This window comes from Micrasema longulum, unplaced genomic scaffold, assembly GCF_059751315.1.
Source record: "Micrasema longulum isolate JH-2025_06_02 unplaced genomic scaffold, ASM5975131v1 h1tg000311l, whole genome shotgun sequence".
Lineage (NCBI taxonomy): Eukaryota > Metazoa > Arthropoda > Insecta > Trichoptera > Brachycentridae > Micrasema > Micrasema longulum.
Genome location: NW_028277515.1, coordinates 658,887 through 674,861, shown reverse-complemented (window position 1 = coordinate 674,861; position 15,975 = coordinate 658,887). Strand labels below are relative to the sequence as shown.

The 15,975-nt window shown below is 32.8% G+C and overlaps 1 protein-coding gene across 2 annotated transcripts in view; it reads right to left on the bottom strand.

Moving 5' to 3' along the window:
* Window positions 1–9,103, bottom strand: part of LOC148282601 (23 kDa integral membrane protein-like) — a 43,266-nt gene extending 34,163 nt beyond the window's left edge. For both annotated transcript variants that reach the window (XM_088224857.1, XM_088224856.1), the window contains exon 1: window positions 8,918–9,103. In XM_088224857.1, coding sequence (XP_088080983.1) covers window positions 8,918–8,977 — 60 coding nt within the window. In that variant the 5' untranslated portion in view covers window positions 8,978–9,103. The remainder of the gene's footprint in view (window positions 1–8,917) is intronic.
* Window positions 9,104–15,975: the final 6,872 nt, after the last annotated feature.

Sequence of the window (15,975 nt, the reverse complement as noted above, 5' to 3'; positions counted from 1 at the left end):
TTTGAAACAGCATGCTTTTAGTAGGCAACCCTTACATGCGCTGATTAGGTTATGAAAATATTTGAAGTTGTGGGAGAAATAGTTGAAAAAGGGGGGAGGGGATGAAGGGTAGGACGTGAGTTTAATAGGTAAGTGATTATATATAAATATTTCAAAGCATTTAGTAAAATGTTTGGCCACAAAGTTACTGCTTTAAATATTAATATTTCAAACTCTGCATTATTTATACATTCAGGAATCTCACCATAAGGACATTTGATTGTTAAAAACAAAAAATATAAAAACAAGCATATTATATAATATATTAGTATCTTTATTATTGGTGTCCAAGTGAGTTTTTCTCGCATATTTTTCTATTTTATTATTTTCATTATTTTTATTTTTTCTTTCTATTAACTTTCTTTAGCACTATTCTCATGGCTCTATTTTAAAGTACTTTTAATTTATATAAATTTCCGCCATTGTCTAAAAATAATACTGTAGAAAAGAAATCTATATAAGAAATAATTATTGTTTTATATTTGAGTTCTGTTATATTCGATAATGTTACACTCTTTTTAAAGATTATAACTAATAGCTCTGTTCGCGGGATCATTTTTAGTTAGTCGTATTCGGATAACTATATTAAAATATGAAAATTGTGGAAAAGCGGAGTTCGAAGCTCAGACCTGCGATCCGGAGTCCGCAACACCACCATTAGTCCACAGGACTTCGAATATTGTTATAAGGCTGCGTTTATTTAACAAAACTAATATTTTACAAATAAAATAACCAGAAAAGGAGATAACAAACTATATTTTTTTTATATAATATTGTAAATTCTTCATATTATTACAAGCATCTTTCCAAGCCCGGTAGAAGTAGAAGTACGCCTAACCTATACAACTTGGTGCGTTATCATTTAAAAAAGCGACTGGGATATTTATAGATTGCACATGTTACAAAATACAAAATCTGCGGTACGATTATACACGGTATTGTACCTATTATGTACCATTACAGTTTTTTTTTAATCCAAGCGAAATTTCGAAGAAAATTGTCTAATTTTAATGAATATTTAATATTATGTCCGTTAAAGAGTTATTAGTAAAAATTAACAATGTATAAATAATACCGCACTTGTATTTTAAAACAGTCAATGAGACGCATTTAAAAAATATAATAAAATATAGAATCATTGTTAAAAAAGGTGAGATAGCTCTAGCAACCATACAATTTATAAAATGTATTTACCATTTTTACCCCGTTACAACCTATCTTAAGAATAATGCTGTACTAAATTATTACGATAAACGCCGATTTTGTCGACACTGAAATTGAATAAAAAGGTAAAAGCAATTATTTAAAATTGAAGTTGCGCCGAGGTCCCACGGTAGTTTCGCGGACTTTAGAGGTCGGACGTTCAAATTTTCTATTGGTGAAATATTTACAACTTATTGAAAATGGCCTCAAAAATTTTTATAATTGGGTTAATCACAAGAATGCACATATTTATTTTCCACTAAAAATATACAACATCACATCACATTGATAAGATAATATCACCAAAAATAAAGTTTTATTTTCTATAAAAGGGGCGCCACAAAATATTAATATTTAAATAACAGTAGTTATCGCAATTTTTCTTTTTTATAAAAATAAATAAGGGGTTCGGAAAAATCACTGTCAGTCGTGATAATTTTATTCAATTCAATGTTGCAGCTACACATCTCAAACAAACAATTTTTAAAAAAATCAAGTACAAAAAGGCAATATAAAAGTCATTCTTAAAGTACCAACCAATAAGAACTCCATCTATGTTTATATTTTTTAAAGCCTTTGATATCCTTTAGATATCCGTAATATACGCTAAAATTATTTTGCTACACAGATTTGGAGATGGCAACGTCAGGGACATTAATATACTATTACAAGTGCAAGAAATAATATAATTGTCAAGATTCCTCCCTAAAATATAATATTTGGTCAAAGCTGCGAGAATTGTTTCTCTGCCAAACTGTTCACACTGCCTCCCCATAAAATGTTTTTAAAAATCTGGCTGAATCAAATTAGCACAGAAGATTTTTTTTATATTTGTGTGATATGTGAACACTTATAATTAAATTTTGAACGCTGTACAGTCCTCCTTAGAATAGTGGGGACGACTCAAAAATTATTTTGAACATATTTTTTTCATATTCTCGTAGTAAAATAATAATAAACTAATTCAAGTTTCATATAATCTAGAGGAACGTGAATATTATGTGTCACTGAATAATCAATACGCTGATAACATCCTTATATTAGTTGCACACATATATTATCAGTTATTGTTTATTGTTTACCTAACACCATTCGACTTATCGCGAGTAATTTTTTACTAAACTCTAATTACTCTAGTCCTTACTCTAATGTTTACCCTAAGCTAAACATCAGACGTGTCAATTGATTGTCTGCATTTTGTGTGATCATTTCGAATGACTCAGTAAATACAGCAGTACGCTGTGGTTCGAATTCGTTTATTGTTTATTCAAAACACGTCGAACGCGCTTATAAGATCTCAAACCTACACTTAACGGCCATTTGCATCGAAAAATGTTCATTAAAAAATATATTGAATTATATAAATACAATATGAAACACGTAATATACAACAATTTACTATCCTTAAGTTACCTTAATATTAAATAAGTATTAAGTTCCGTAAAATGTATTCTGTGTCACTTAGCCAGGATTAGAAAAAATATATAATGAAATTTAAATGTAAGGTGATTCAAATTTTAAAAGAAAGAAAATTGACATCTTTTAAAAAAAATATTTATCCCTGTCAAATAAAAAGTAAAAATTTTGGGACTGCATTTTTGATATTAACATTTTTTTATGTTTAACGATTTGCGAATGTAAAAAAAATGCATTTAAAAACAGCAAAATTCGTAATGCGAGTATAATTTAAAGCACTGCACGGCACATCACCGTCGATAACATGGTTTCCTTATTCAAATGTTCAAGTTAAAATTTGTTGAATATGTTTATCTGGCAAATCCTGCACACACAAGATTACAAAATAAAAAAATATATGATGATTGTCGATGTATTTTTTATCAACCGTAAGCGTATATCTGTTTAAGGGAGATTATTTACGAGAATGGCCCCTCTTTGTCTAGTGTACGACAGTCCAATGCACTGGCCGGTTCTTTCAAAACATTTCGTCGTGATCGTATAACAACGACGGATGTGCTAAAATGTGACATTGACTTTCTTTTATATTTGATCTTGAAAAGGTTTTAATTCCAGGCTTTGTATTCCAGGTTTTTAGTATATATATATATATACATAACTAACCCAAGTATTTAAGGATTTTGTACTTATCGAGTTGTGACAAAAAAGATTTAAACCACTCTCATGTTAAGTGGAAGAAAATCACATGCGTCGTTGTTCTGCGACCATGACGATGAATTACATTCAAAAAGCGTACCCTCGGAGATTTTCGATAAACGAAAAAATATCGTAAAAGGACACGCGACACATTTATGGCCCGAAGTACAAAATTAACACTCGGGGGAATAGCAAAAAAATGCTTTGTGAATTTAAACAAACTGGCGTGGATCATGAAACCATTATTTAATAACGCTCTAACGGGAAAGGTTGGAAATAATTACTATTTTTATTTCATTTCAGTAGCACGTGAAATTTATTGGCTTAGCATATAAAATGCTAATGTATTGTTTGATGTGACTATGCAATCATTCTTTCAGGGTTTTTCATTGTCATTTAGGTAAGTTCTTTAGTTTTTTGTTGCTAAAATACATGCTATCGATTATTTCATAATCATTTTTTTCGTAATCCATTCTTTGGATATCTTTTTCATTTCATGTTAGCGAGCATATTTTAGAAGTTTTATCTTTGGGTGTTTTTAGATTATGTTTGATTCCTTAAAGTATTTTAATGATTTATTTAGGTTACCTACTTAGGTTTTTATCGAATCGGAATTACCTAAGATATGTTTTCCGAAAGAATCTATCAACATCATATAACTGCTATTGCTATGCTTAATCACCTCAATGATAAGATTTCATTTTCAATACAATTAGAAAAAACGATTGTCAAAAACATTTAGGTACTATTGTAAATTAATTATGAATTCACGTGCTAATGCTAATTATTTTATCGCTACTAGCGGGTAGCGGGTAGCGGGTACATGGGCAAGTTTTTAAGCAACCTGTAGACCCCGTATAGGAAGTATGCATGACAGTGTTATCACGCAACTTCCGTTTAAATGCGACTAGAACACGTGATTCGACTTTATAATTCGATCTAAACTGCCTGGCTAACTACTCGAGTAACATAGCTATTTCACATTATTTCACATTTAACAATTATACCATTTATATTATAAAGGATATTATCAGCAATGCAAATGGACACATTGTTACTTGATAATATAGGTTATTTTTATTCACAATAAAATACAGGTTTACCTTACTAAATAACAAATCACGATTCAATACCATACTCAATGACGCATAAATAATCATACGTTATTCTCCTACTACCCGTCATTTAATTATTGCAAAATATTGAACCTCATATTATAATGCAAAATGAAAGAGAATGGATAACAGATTATTTTATTTGGATATTTTCATATAACTCAATTTCTACAAAGTTGCACATGCGGTTCTTTTGCATTGGGAATTCGATGACAGCTGTCTTAAAATTTATAAACGCAATATATTTTGTTTCTTGCTAATATTACCTCAAGATGATAAAGGAAATAATTAAGGCAGAAAATAATAGTATATATAACAACGCAAACTTCGCAAGCCGGCGACTGCGCGCCTATCAGGCCTGTACTTTAGTAAGCATCGTTTGTGTACTGTGTAATAATGTCTTCAATAAAAACATTTTACGCTGTCCTAATTCATTAACTCCTGTGGGCACGTTGCTGTTACCAACCAAATAGCTTTCTTTGTTTATTTTAATTTTCTGACATACCCACCACGGCAACAACGGCCACAACCATCCAACTAATAATGTAAATATTTAACACACGCGTGTATGCGTGGATTATGTACGATCCCTTTGTATTCAGGTTACGCCCACTTTCCTTGCATTCGCAAGTAACAATAATAAGTTAACTGCACGTTGGACGATACCAATTTCAATGACTGAGGAATTGAATTCTGTCTATCGACGGATATGTTCATTAATAATGTTATCACTCGTTTGCAAAACAGTACGAGGGGTTATAATATTCACAGTATCCATTATACATACACAAGTATGTGCATCTGTCTGCTTTCAAATGTGGGCCACCTGAAGCGATTCTCATGAGAAATAATTGAGTATATGAATATAAATCACTCGACAGGAAATCAATATTCCGTATGAGCCTGTACGACTATTGACCGTAGAATGTAGTAAATGTTTCGGAAACGTATACAATCCAGAGTTACCTACTGCCCGCTGACCTGGTCAATCGTACTAGACACAACATTAGAAAACAACAAAGCTACTGCTGTAGAGTCTTAAATTGATTTAGAAAGCTTATTTAACAGAAATATTTTGTCAGTTGACATTCTTTGAAAATTTAAGTTACATTGGTGACTGGTAAATTCGTGGAAATCTGGTCAAATTTTAAATGCATGCCGTGCATACATATATCGCACCCCCTGTCAGAAATTAAATGTATCAAACTGAGAAAATTTATTGTTTACATTCGCAATTTTCGGACACAGATCATTATAGAACAATCAAGTCAATATTATAGGTACTGTAATATTATGTAAATTCAATGACAAGGATAGTAATGTATCTAGTTAATAGTTAGTTTCATAATTTATTTAATTAATAGTTAGTTTCAATACTTAATAATCAAAGATAAATATCGTGTTAGACTGCCACATTTGTTTCGTGTGTGATTATAATGAACTATTCGTTATGAAACTTCGTGCACGGTGATTTTTATTCCGAATTATATACAATTTCTGGGGCACTCTTGACGGCGCGATGTTTTTTTTAAATTTTACAACAATAACATAAGGTTATAATTTATAATATATGGCACGCCCTCGAGTTGCATTTACTGTGCAGTAAATTAGCCAAACAAACGAAAGGCCGGAACATTCTCAGCTACCTAATAACAAATACAGTTATTAAGATAAGATATCAACATTATTCTAAGATTTCGCGTTATATGTGACTCAGTGAACATACTCGTAGTTGGCAGGGACATTTAGTTTTGAACAAAGCACCTAAATAACGCACAAATATAAGGAATAGCGTAGCGTGACCGAGAGCAAAACGAGCTTCCAAAGACGATGTGAAATATTCGTGTCGATGACAACACACAATGCAATGTGCTCGACGTCGAAACATTATTATTATTATTGAGTTTAAAAAGAAAAACGCACGGGGCGTGTCTAAGTCGCTAATACTCTAACTAGGACGAAGTCGTAATTTTTAAAAATTGAGCCTAAAAATGAGTACCTTGTCCAATAACCAAAAGGGTATTGCCCTAAATATGTATGCAGGAACGTCCGCCTGCTTTGCTAAAGCGGGAATAAAGTATGCAGAGAGAAATTGCAGTTAGTAAGGAAATCAATACTCGATTCAAGAACAGTTATTACATTTTTATTGTCTCGCAACTTGAAGCACAAATAGTGTGGTGAAGTTATGGTATAGCAGGGGAGTAGGCGACCCACTTGAAGCGGAAATAGAACAAAGCATAATATCCTCTTTATAATTTCGATTTAATGAACAAAGGACTTCACGTTTGTGAAGGAAATTTAAGCATATAGTATAAGGCTAGAATTTACACCATTTTTACTTGATTGCTTTCTGAATAACTACAGTTTAAATTCATGGGTATAATGGTATTTCTTAAATATTTTGAATATATAATATTAAAACTCTGAAATTCACGAAAAATAAAATACGTAATTGATAGTTGGGTAGCGAGTACCTGTTTTCTACATGGTAAAATGTACAAAATTTACATATTTTTATTCATACATTGTTCGTTGTTCAGAGAAGTATGTAGTTGAGAGATAAAATTATAATTTGATAAGGTGTTTTTGTTAACACAAAGATTTAAATGTAACGTGTTGCAGCGATATTTTCTCGTGAGAAGGGCACGTGGGGCACGAGCCCAGGGGCCTCGAAATTCTAAGAGCCCCTGCATGGCCCGAGGCGGTCCTGCTCGTGAGTCATAGCACCGAGAAACATCAACACGATAATAAATTACATTACTGGATGAGTTTTGATATGGAAATGAACGATAATAATTCTGCGAAATTGTTTATAACTGCGACATGCAGTTAATCTTTTTTCTAATTTATGACCTGAATCCTGTGCGAGTAGCAAATAATAATATATAATATCACATAACGAATGACGTTCTTAGTTACCGAATAATTTATTTCAATATTCGACTAGTATTTTTTTTACTAGGGAGTCGTAAAAGATTTAAAAAGAAATAAGTGGAAGATTATTTCATGCACTATTTTGAATATTTCATACCGGTACACTGTAAACTGGGGTAGTTTGGCCAGACTTATTATGCAACGGGATGAAGGAGAAGCTGGTTTCGAATACTTACTGCCTCCCAGCAGATTATACCGTCTGCCGGTGTCTATGTGTGCGAGGACTTAAGACTTTGAAGTCTGCAAGAGTCGGTCACGTAAACGGACAAAGGAGAAGCTTGTATTGGGGTTAGGGTCGAACAAAAAAAAACACGCAAAAGGTATGCGTAAAAAACACGTGAAATTGCGGCCTCACAAAAGATTATTATACTCACGGCTCAGGTATCTGGGTACTGGGTATGAGAATTCGTTACTCTTCGGTGTTCCAAACCTCGCACGTCGCTTGTGCACGGTACACGTATTATAATTATTGTATTCAGATATGTACTTAAATAATTTCATATAAAATCTTTTATTTATGATGCTGGTATGCCGCATTAAAAAGATCAACTCAATCATCGCTTATACGTGAATGGTAGTATTATGGCGGTCGAAAATAAATGTAATCAAGAGAGCGCATCAAATGCACGAGACATTTTCATTAGCATTTGTAAACAGGATACAAACGTCAGAAATTATTATGAACGATATAGTGTTCCGAATGCATTATTAGTGAGTATTGAATGAGAATCCAATTGGAACTCGCGATTATTTTTGTTTACTGTAACATCTAAAGACGCGACGCGACGCGTCCCACGAGATATAGCCTTCAGGAATGTAACGTGTAGGTACCTACAGCGTAACACCAAATCTAGAAAATGGAGGCTTCGTGGAATACGAAATAAAAGCGCCTGTTGATCGTCCTGTTTTTAATTTTACAATCTACTAGTGATGGTTCAACTGTGTAGGCATCGCCCTGACATCACTAAGTGAGAAAATATAAGCGAGGTACAGTTTATTCATGTCGATGCAAATGTGGGTTGTGAGAAGAACGCCGACCAGATACTACAACTTTTTTGTTTGAAGCGATCATGGCGACTACTATAGTTCGAGCGTAAACAAGATGGCGTGAGCTCGAGAAAATAAACAATCTGAATTCTTCGTGGATCGGATTTCTAAGAGCAACACGCCGCTCCGGGGAAAAGGACGAAATATGGATATAGTAAACTCCACGCTGCGAAATCGTACCTCAGTTCGCTCGATTACTCTTAGTAATTTAGCGGGAAACCACAAACAGGTGGCTGTTGACACGCCCCACACCATTCACATACCGACAGTCGACAGTACAGAAATAGTACTAAAAGTCTCGATTGTTCATTTTTAATACGGTTCGGGTGATCCGAGAACCCACTGGCAATTTTCCACGAGATATCGAAGAACTATCCTAACAAAATCCGCGACATTTTATTCACAAAATCAAGACCAAAATAAAGTACAACCATTTATAATCTACAGTAATGAAATTAAATACTCACAGCGAAGATGAGATTGCAGAAGAAGAGGGCATATTTAACAAAACTGGTACCACAACCCATAATTATAGTTCACAAACTTAATTGAAGACACAAATATTCACTATAGCTCCGCGAATCCACAGGTGTGCCGGCGATGCGTACAGGCAAATAGCGCACTCTCGACTGAAGATTGAACACTGAACGACTGAACGAGAACTGACGGTGCGCGGTGTGATGGTGTGACGGTGACGGGCCGGCGCGGCGCGGCGGCGGGAGGTGGGTCCGGGGTTAGGCAGTTTGGGCGTCAGGCGGCTAAAGGACTGGAGACTGGAGTAACTTGGAGTGAGAGGTATTTACCGCTTGGATGTAGAGCGTTCAGTGCTAACGCCAAGTCGGTAAGCAGGAAAATGTGTATTCCGAAATTCAACCGATGCATGGTAAATTTTCCTTTTGACTCCATAATTTACATGTTCTTTTTCACAATAACTGAAAAGATACAAACAAATGAAAATGACAGTTATTTCACATAAAACATAGAAGTTTATTTTTAAACTCAGCTTTTATTTTTTTAAACAAAAGCAGGTTTTTATTTAGGTAATAATAACGCTCAGATTCCACTGAAATAAAATGAATTAATCATTTATTTATAAACGCCCATTGAGCTTTAACACGGATAAGTAGATCATGATTCATGATATAGGTACACAAATAATAAATTCGAAAATATAAATACAAACCAAAATACAAAAAAAAACAAGAGTAAACATCAAATTGATTTTATAACGGCGAGGTTAAAAACAAATCTAAATCATCACTACATTTATTTGAAGGCCGCTGCATGGGGGTAACTAGTGAATTTAATTAAAAAATAGTATTCTAAGGATAACTGTAAAACAAAAAATTAAGTCTAGTCTATTGATTGAACAAATAAAATCCAGCCTAAAATAAAGAGCCGGATTTACATATCTACTATGTGTTTTCAGGAAATGCTATCACTGCACTATGGCTCGCTGAGTACCTTTATTAAATAATTTCAAACAAATCACGATTTAGTCGAGACGGTCACGATTTAAAAATTCAACCGATTCGTGCAGAAAAATTAATAACAATATATTTTTTTACTTACAAAGAGAGGCTTTTTATCTTTTATATTTTTCAGCGAACTCGCTGATATTCATGCCAAGTTGCATAAAACCCTCTCAGAACCTGAACCACACATACACGAGAGAGATTGTTCTATGTCCATTACATGATTTTGTATGATTAGCGAAAAAAAATGGTTAATACACAAAGTTATTAGCGAAAAAGGTCATAAACACCTCGCCCGATTCTCAAAATGTCTACAGCGCGTTCTACTTAATATTTAAAAAATACGAAAACAATAAAATTGTTGCAAATAGTACGTAAAAAGAGTACATCATATCACAAAGCGCTACAAATTCGGAATCACCTCAAACCTCAAGTTTCATATATTTTTTTTTATTTAAATCTTAAAGTAGGGCACACATATCATACATATTGTTATGTGTGTTCTAATAATAACATTACAAATATATTTAATTTATAAATTGTTTACCACATATGTCTTGACCATTATTTTAAATTTTGATATGTTTTTTTCTTCATAAATATTTTTTTCCATTTCGTAATACTTTTTAATTGCTTTAAATAAAATTGAATTTTGTGACTTTGCCTTTTTCCTAAATGGAAGTCTAATTTCGTTCTTTTCTCTAGTATTGTGATCGTGTTCATGCTGGTTCCGATCAATTTTTTTCCAAAATTCTGTTTTTTTATTAGAGTTTATAATTTTATGAACAAATATCATTGTATTGTAAAATATTATTTGTTTATATGTTAATAATTTCATTTCATTTACCATCGACTTTACCCTCGTATATCTGTTTTTTTTCAAAATGATTCTAAAGGCTTTATTTTGTAATACAGTTAGTTTATCTATGTTTTCTTTGTTTGATAAAAATAAAATGCTACTACAGTAGTTAACGTGTGGTTCAATAATTGCTTTGTAAATAGTTTTGCAGGAGTCCTTATCAATAAATCTTCTGATCCTTCCCAAAATTGATATTTTTTTTGCAATCTTATTTATTACCATCTTAGCGTTTTGGTGAAATGTAAGTTTTGAATCCAACATTACACCTAAATATTTAATTTCAGTGACTTCATTAAGTTTTTCATTTTCTATTACAATTGATGGTGTAATTTCTATTCTTTTGTTTCCTATATTCATATATTTAGTTTTGTTAACATTTAATTTTAATTTATTAATTTTTAGCCACAGTGATACACTATTAAGATCATGATTTAGTCTGTCCATAATTGTTTTATAATTTTCTCCCGATATATATATTAAGGCATCGTCTGCAAAGAGTCTTATTTTTGAATATTTTAATGTTTCGACAATATCATTTATGTATATAATAAACAAAACCGGTCCGAGAACCGATCCTTGTGGTACTCTCAATGAAATTTTGAGGGGCTCGGAAATTTCATCATTCACCTTCGTTATTTGGTATCTATCGCCAAGGTACTCTTCAAACCATTTTATAGTTTTTCCTTTTATTCCTATTTTTTTCAATTTTTTAATAATTATTTCTCGGTCTATTGTTTCGAAGGCTCTTTTAAAATCCAAAAAAACTGCAATTACGGACATGTTCTTATCGGTTTCCTCTTTCCAATCTTCTAAAACCAAGTTAATAGCCATTTCACAAGATTGATTGGTTCGAAATCCACATTGTTCTTTGCATAATACTTCCCATTGTTCCAAAAAATTAACTAACTCATTCTTTACAATATATTCCAATAATTGTTCATATTTTGGAAGGGTGTTTATGGGCCTGTATTCTTCACACTTCACTGAATTTTTTATTTTTGCTATTGGAATGACACATGATGTTTTCCATGATTTCGGGAAGACTCCATGCAATAACGATTCATTTATAATATCCAGTAAGTAATTTCCTATGATGGGTAGAGTATTTTCCAATAATTTAATTGTAATTCCATCTGGACTAGGTTTTGATTTAATTGTTTTAATTATTGCGTAAAGATCTTTTTGTGTTAATTTTTTGAATGTTAATTTGGTTTCCTGTTCTTCATCTAAGTTAAAATTATAATTTATATGTTCTATATTCTCATTTATCTCTTCCACGCTTCTTATAAAATATTTGTTAAATTTATTAGATATATTAGATCCCTCTATTCCATTAGGAAATTGTATGTTTTCATTTATTTGTTTTTCTTTACTTTTTAACAATGATTTAATTGTATTCCACATTTTTTTTGGATTCTATATTGACAAACTATTTCTCACTTTTTCATACCAACGGGCAAAAATTGGGATTTTTAAATATGCTATATTTAATGAAATTGGACAAACAATATTAATATTGTTTATTTAATGAGAAAAAATCTATTTACCTACTAAAACAGTTTTTGTAATCAAACAGTACACCCACATTTAAAATAATCAGTTTAAAAATATAGGATAAGGTACAATACGACGGTATATAAGCGTGTTTTAAATGTTAAATCTTACAGAGTATGGATTTATTTTAATATATTTGAAATCAAAATACTTGGGTGTTTAACCACTAATTATTTATTTAATTACCGACTCGTTTCGAAGCTACACAAGCTTCCTTTTTAAGGTATAATTTAGAAGAGTATAAACTTTATTTAAAATAAAAAAGTGTTTAATTTTCCTTTAACTCTGGGCACAGCGTCTGATTTTAATCAAACATAATGAAATACTATTATTTCTTTGATTATTGAGTGTAAACAAAAGGAAAACTCTTTTCCAGTTGATATTAATTAGACTACTACCATGCCAGTAAAGAAGTAAACAACTTCAAACGTTCAAACATGGGCAGAATGGTGAATGTTACACAGTGTGTAAAGTGGCCACTTAAACCAGCCAATGACAGGTCATAAGCCCTGTAAATGCCTAGACTTCCATATTCCCTTCTCGAAAACTTTTTCCCTCTCTGTTGAAATAAATTTAAATATGAACAACTCCCTAGGGATGAAATCCAGCCAGTCTGCAAGCATTTGGACATAATCAAACATTGTTGAAGTAAACAACTCTTTAAATCTGTCAAGAGACTCGTGACTTATGTAAGCGAAAATGTAATGTTTATATTTTATTATCAATGTGGTATGTAATTAATATATATGTACCTTAAAGGATAAACCACAGGAGTCACATCGAACGAAATGTTCAAGAAACAAGATTTTCTAATTGCGCGATTTTTAAAACATCATAACTTTTGGATTAAATGAAAAAATTTTAATCTATAAAACTTTCAATGTAAAATAATTATGATTTTCATAAAAAAAGTATATATTAAAATAGAGTATCTAGGACTATTGATATTTTTTTTCACTTAAACCAAGTGGACTTCAGATATTTATTTCGACTTAAAAAAGCATTTATATAAAGAAACTTAACATCGGTGTTTTACTCACATATAAAATGGCTTATTGCAATAGTTTCTGCATTTTTAAGTCCAAAGCGGTAATAAGTGGACTCCCGTGTTCTATGCTCTAAAGTACAGATATTTACTAGGCTTCTAGTATCAAAAAAATACATTGAATATGTGGTATAATTTTAATACCATTGTGCTTCAAAGAATTAAAAGGAAAACGGGAGATTTGTAAAAAATATACACGAGGTGTGTTCAGAAAATAACTGGAATTTTTAAATTTCACGGGTTTGTAGAGTCCAATTGTCAATTTAATTGAGTTGGTATACATGCCCCTGAAGTATGCTAGAATGTTCAGCTGTATTCATTGTTTCGTGGCAGCCGCTAAGGTTAGACGTGTTTGGCGTGCTCAGCGATTTTAGTTTTGGCGATCCAGAATCGGACTCTACAAACCCGCAAAATTTAAAAATTCCCGTTATTTTCTGAACACTACATAAATGGTAAAATAAACCAAAGTAGGAAAGAAAATGCCGAACACTCCTCTAGTGGAACGGAAGGCCTGTTGACTACTGCCAACAGGCCGGCTTCTCCTGAAGAGTTTTAAGTGGTTTCCTCTCCACATGAGCAAATGCTGAGAAGTTCCCGATTGGTCCACATAAGTATATCCCTCCTGATCCTAACAGTTTAAATAAATTTAAAGAAATTTAATTGCAGAAAATCCACTTTTTATATATAAACCTTGTATATTATAAGCAAGGTAAATAATAAAGCAACTCCCATATAAAAAATAAATAAATAAAAAACACACCATAAAAAAAAACTAGCAAGATATGTTTAATGACAAAATTATTCATATGTATTTTTTTCATAAATTGGTTAAGTTTCTAAGGCGCCGAATTGTGGAAGCCGTCCTTGGCAATGTTTCCAGTTTGCGGCTGCGCCGTATTCCGCGTCCCGCCCATCTTCTTGCCATCGGATTGGTTCAGATTTTGCATTTTACTTACACGGAGATGATGACATAAGCGCTGACATCACTGCCTTCGCTAGAGAAAAATGACAAAATCTTTTCCACTTAAAATAAATACATAATCACGCATACCGAATACGACAGATAAAACAATTATTCATTGAAGTGTTCATTCAAATATTATGATACATCAAACCTCAACATGTCATATCAGCGGGAAAATTGTGAAAACACGTTTCGCGAAGTTTCCCGCGCGTTTAGTGAGCATTTTATTTGAAGATATTTTTAACAAAATTGGGGGATGGTACATTAAACTTTTATATTAATTTGTTTTACTTTTTTATTTCTTCTATAATATTAATACAATAGAATTGATTTATTGCGTTCGTCCCTTATACTCGCGCACATGAATTTGAGCCTTATTATCGTGGTATCACTCCTAATTTAGAGTTATTTTCGTGTGGTTAAATTTAATATTGGAATGGAATAATAATTATCTCTCTATATGTAACTAAATGTATAATTAAATATATTTCTTTGAATAAACCATGAGAATATATACCTGTAAAACAAAATTTGAAAAATTAAATCATCCACGGGAATATACTTTTTCAATAGTATCCCAAAAAGGTTTACCTCTAAATTATTATTTTTTAAAAGCCGTGGGAATATTTTTCAATCCCTTTGAATGTATTATGACAAAATGTAATTATTATTTTTTTACTTTGCGAAAATAATTCGGTTGTCTCCTAAATAACATAATAATAGGTTAGGGAAAAAGTCATTTTGTATTTTTCGCTGTATTTCAATGCTTTTTAAAAAGTGTTACAATTATCCGATTTAAGTCAAATATGCGCCGTTCTGTTCCATGACTTGTTGCCAACGAGAATCCAACTTCATAATGCCCCTTTCGTAGAAGCCCTTGTCCCTATTGGCAAAAAACTCGGACAACCAATTTTCACAGGCCTCTATTGAGACCAAATTTATACCCCCAAGCGCGTTGGCCATAGACAGGAACAGGTAGTAGTCACTTGGTACCAGGTTCGGACTATAGGGTGGATGCATAAGAACTTCCCATCCGAGCTCCCGGAGCTTATGGCGCGTCATCAAAGATGTGTGCGGCCTGGCGTTGTCCTGATGAAACACGATTCCTCTCCTACTTACCAATACTGGCCGCTTCTGTTCGATCGCCAGCTTTAAACGGTCGAGTTGTTCATGGTAGAGGGCAGAATTGAGCGTTTGGCCATAGAGGAGCAGCTAATAGTAGAGTATTCCCTCCCAATCCCACCAAACACACAGCAACACCTTCCTGGCCGTAAGTCCTGGCTTGGCTATGGTCTGGGCCGCTTCGTTGGCTTTCGACCACGATCTCTGTCGCTTGACATTGTCATAAGTGACTCACTTTTCCTCACCAGTCACCACCCGCTTCGGAAATGGGTCGATTTTGTTGCGATTTAGCAGCGATTCGCAGATGGAAATTCGGTCCATGAGGTTTTTTTGCGTCAGCTCGTGTGGCACCAAATATTGAGCTTTTTTTAAATCCAGCCTTCTGCAAATGGTTCAAAGCGGTTTTATGATCGATATTTAGCTCCTGAGCGATGCTACGACTGCTAACATGACGGTTTATCTCGATATTTTCCATGATTTTATAGTCATTTTCGACGACAGGCCTG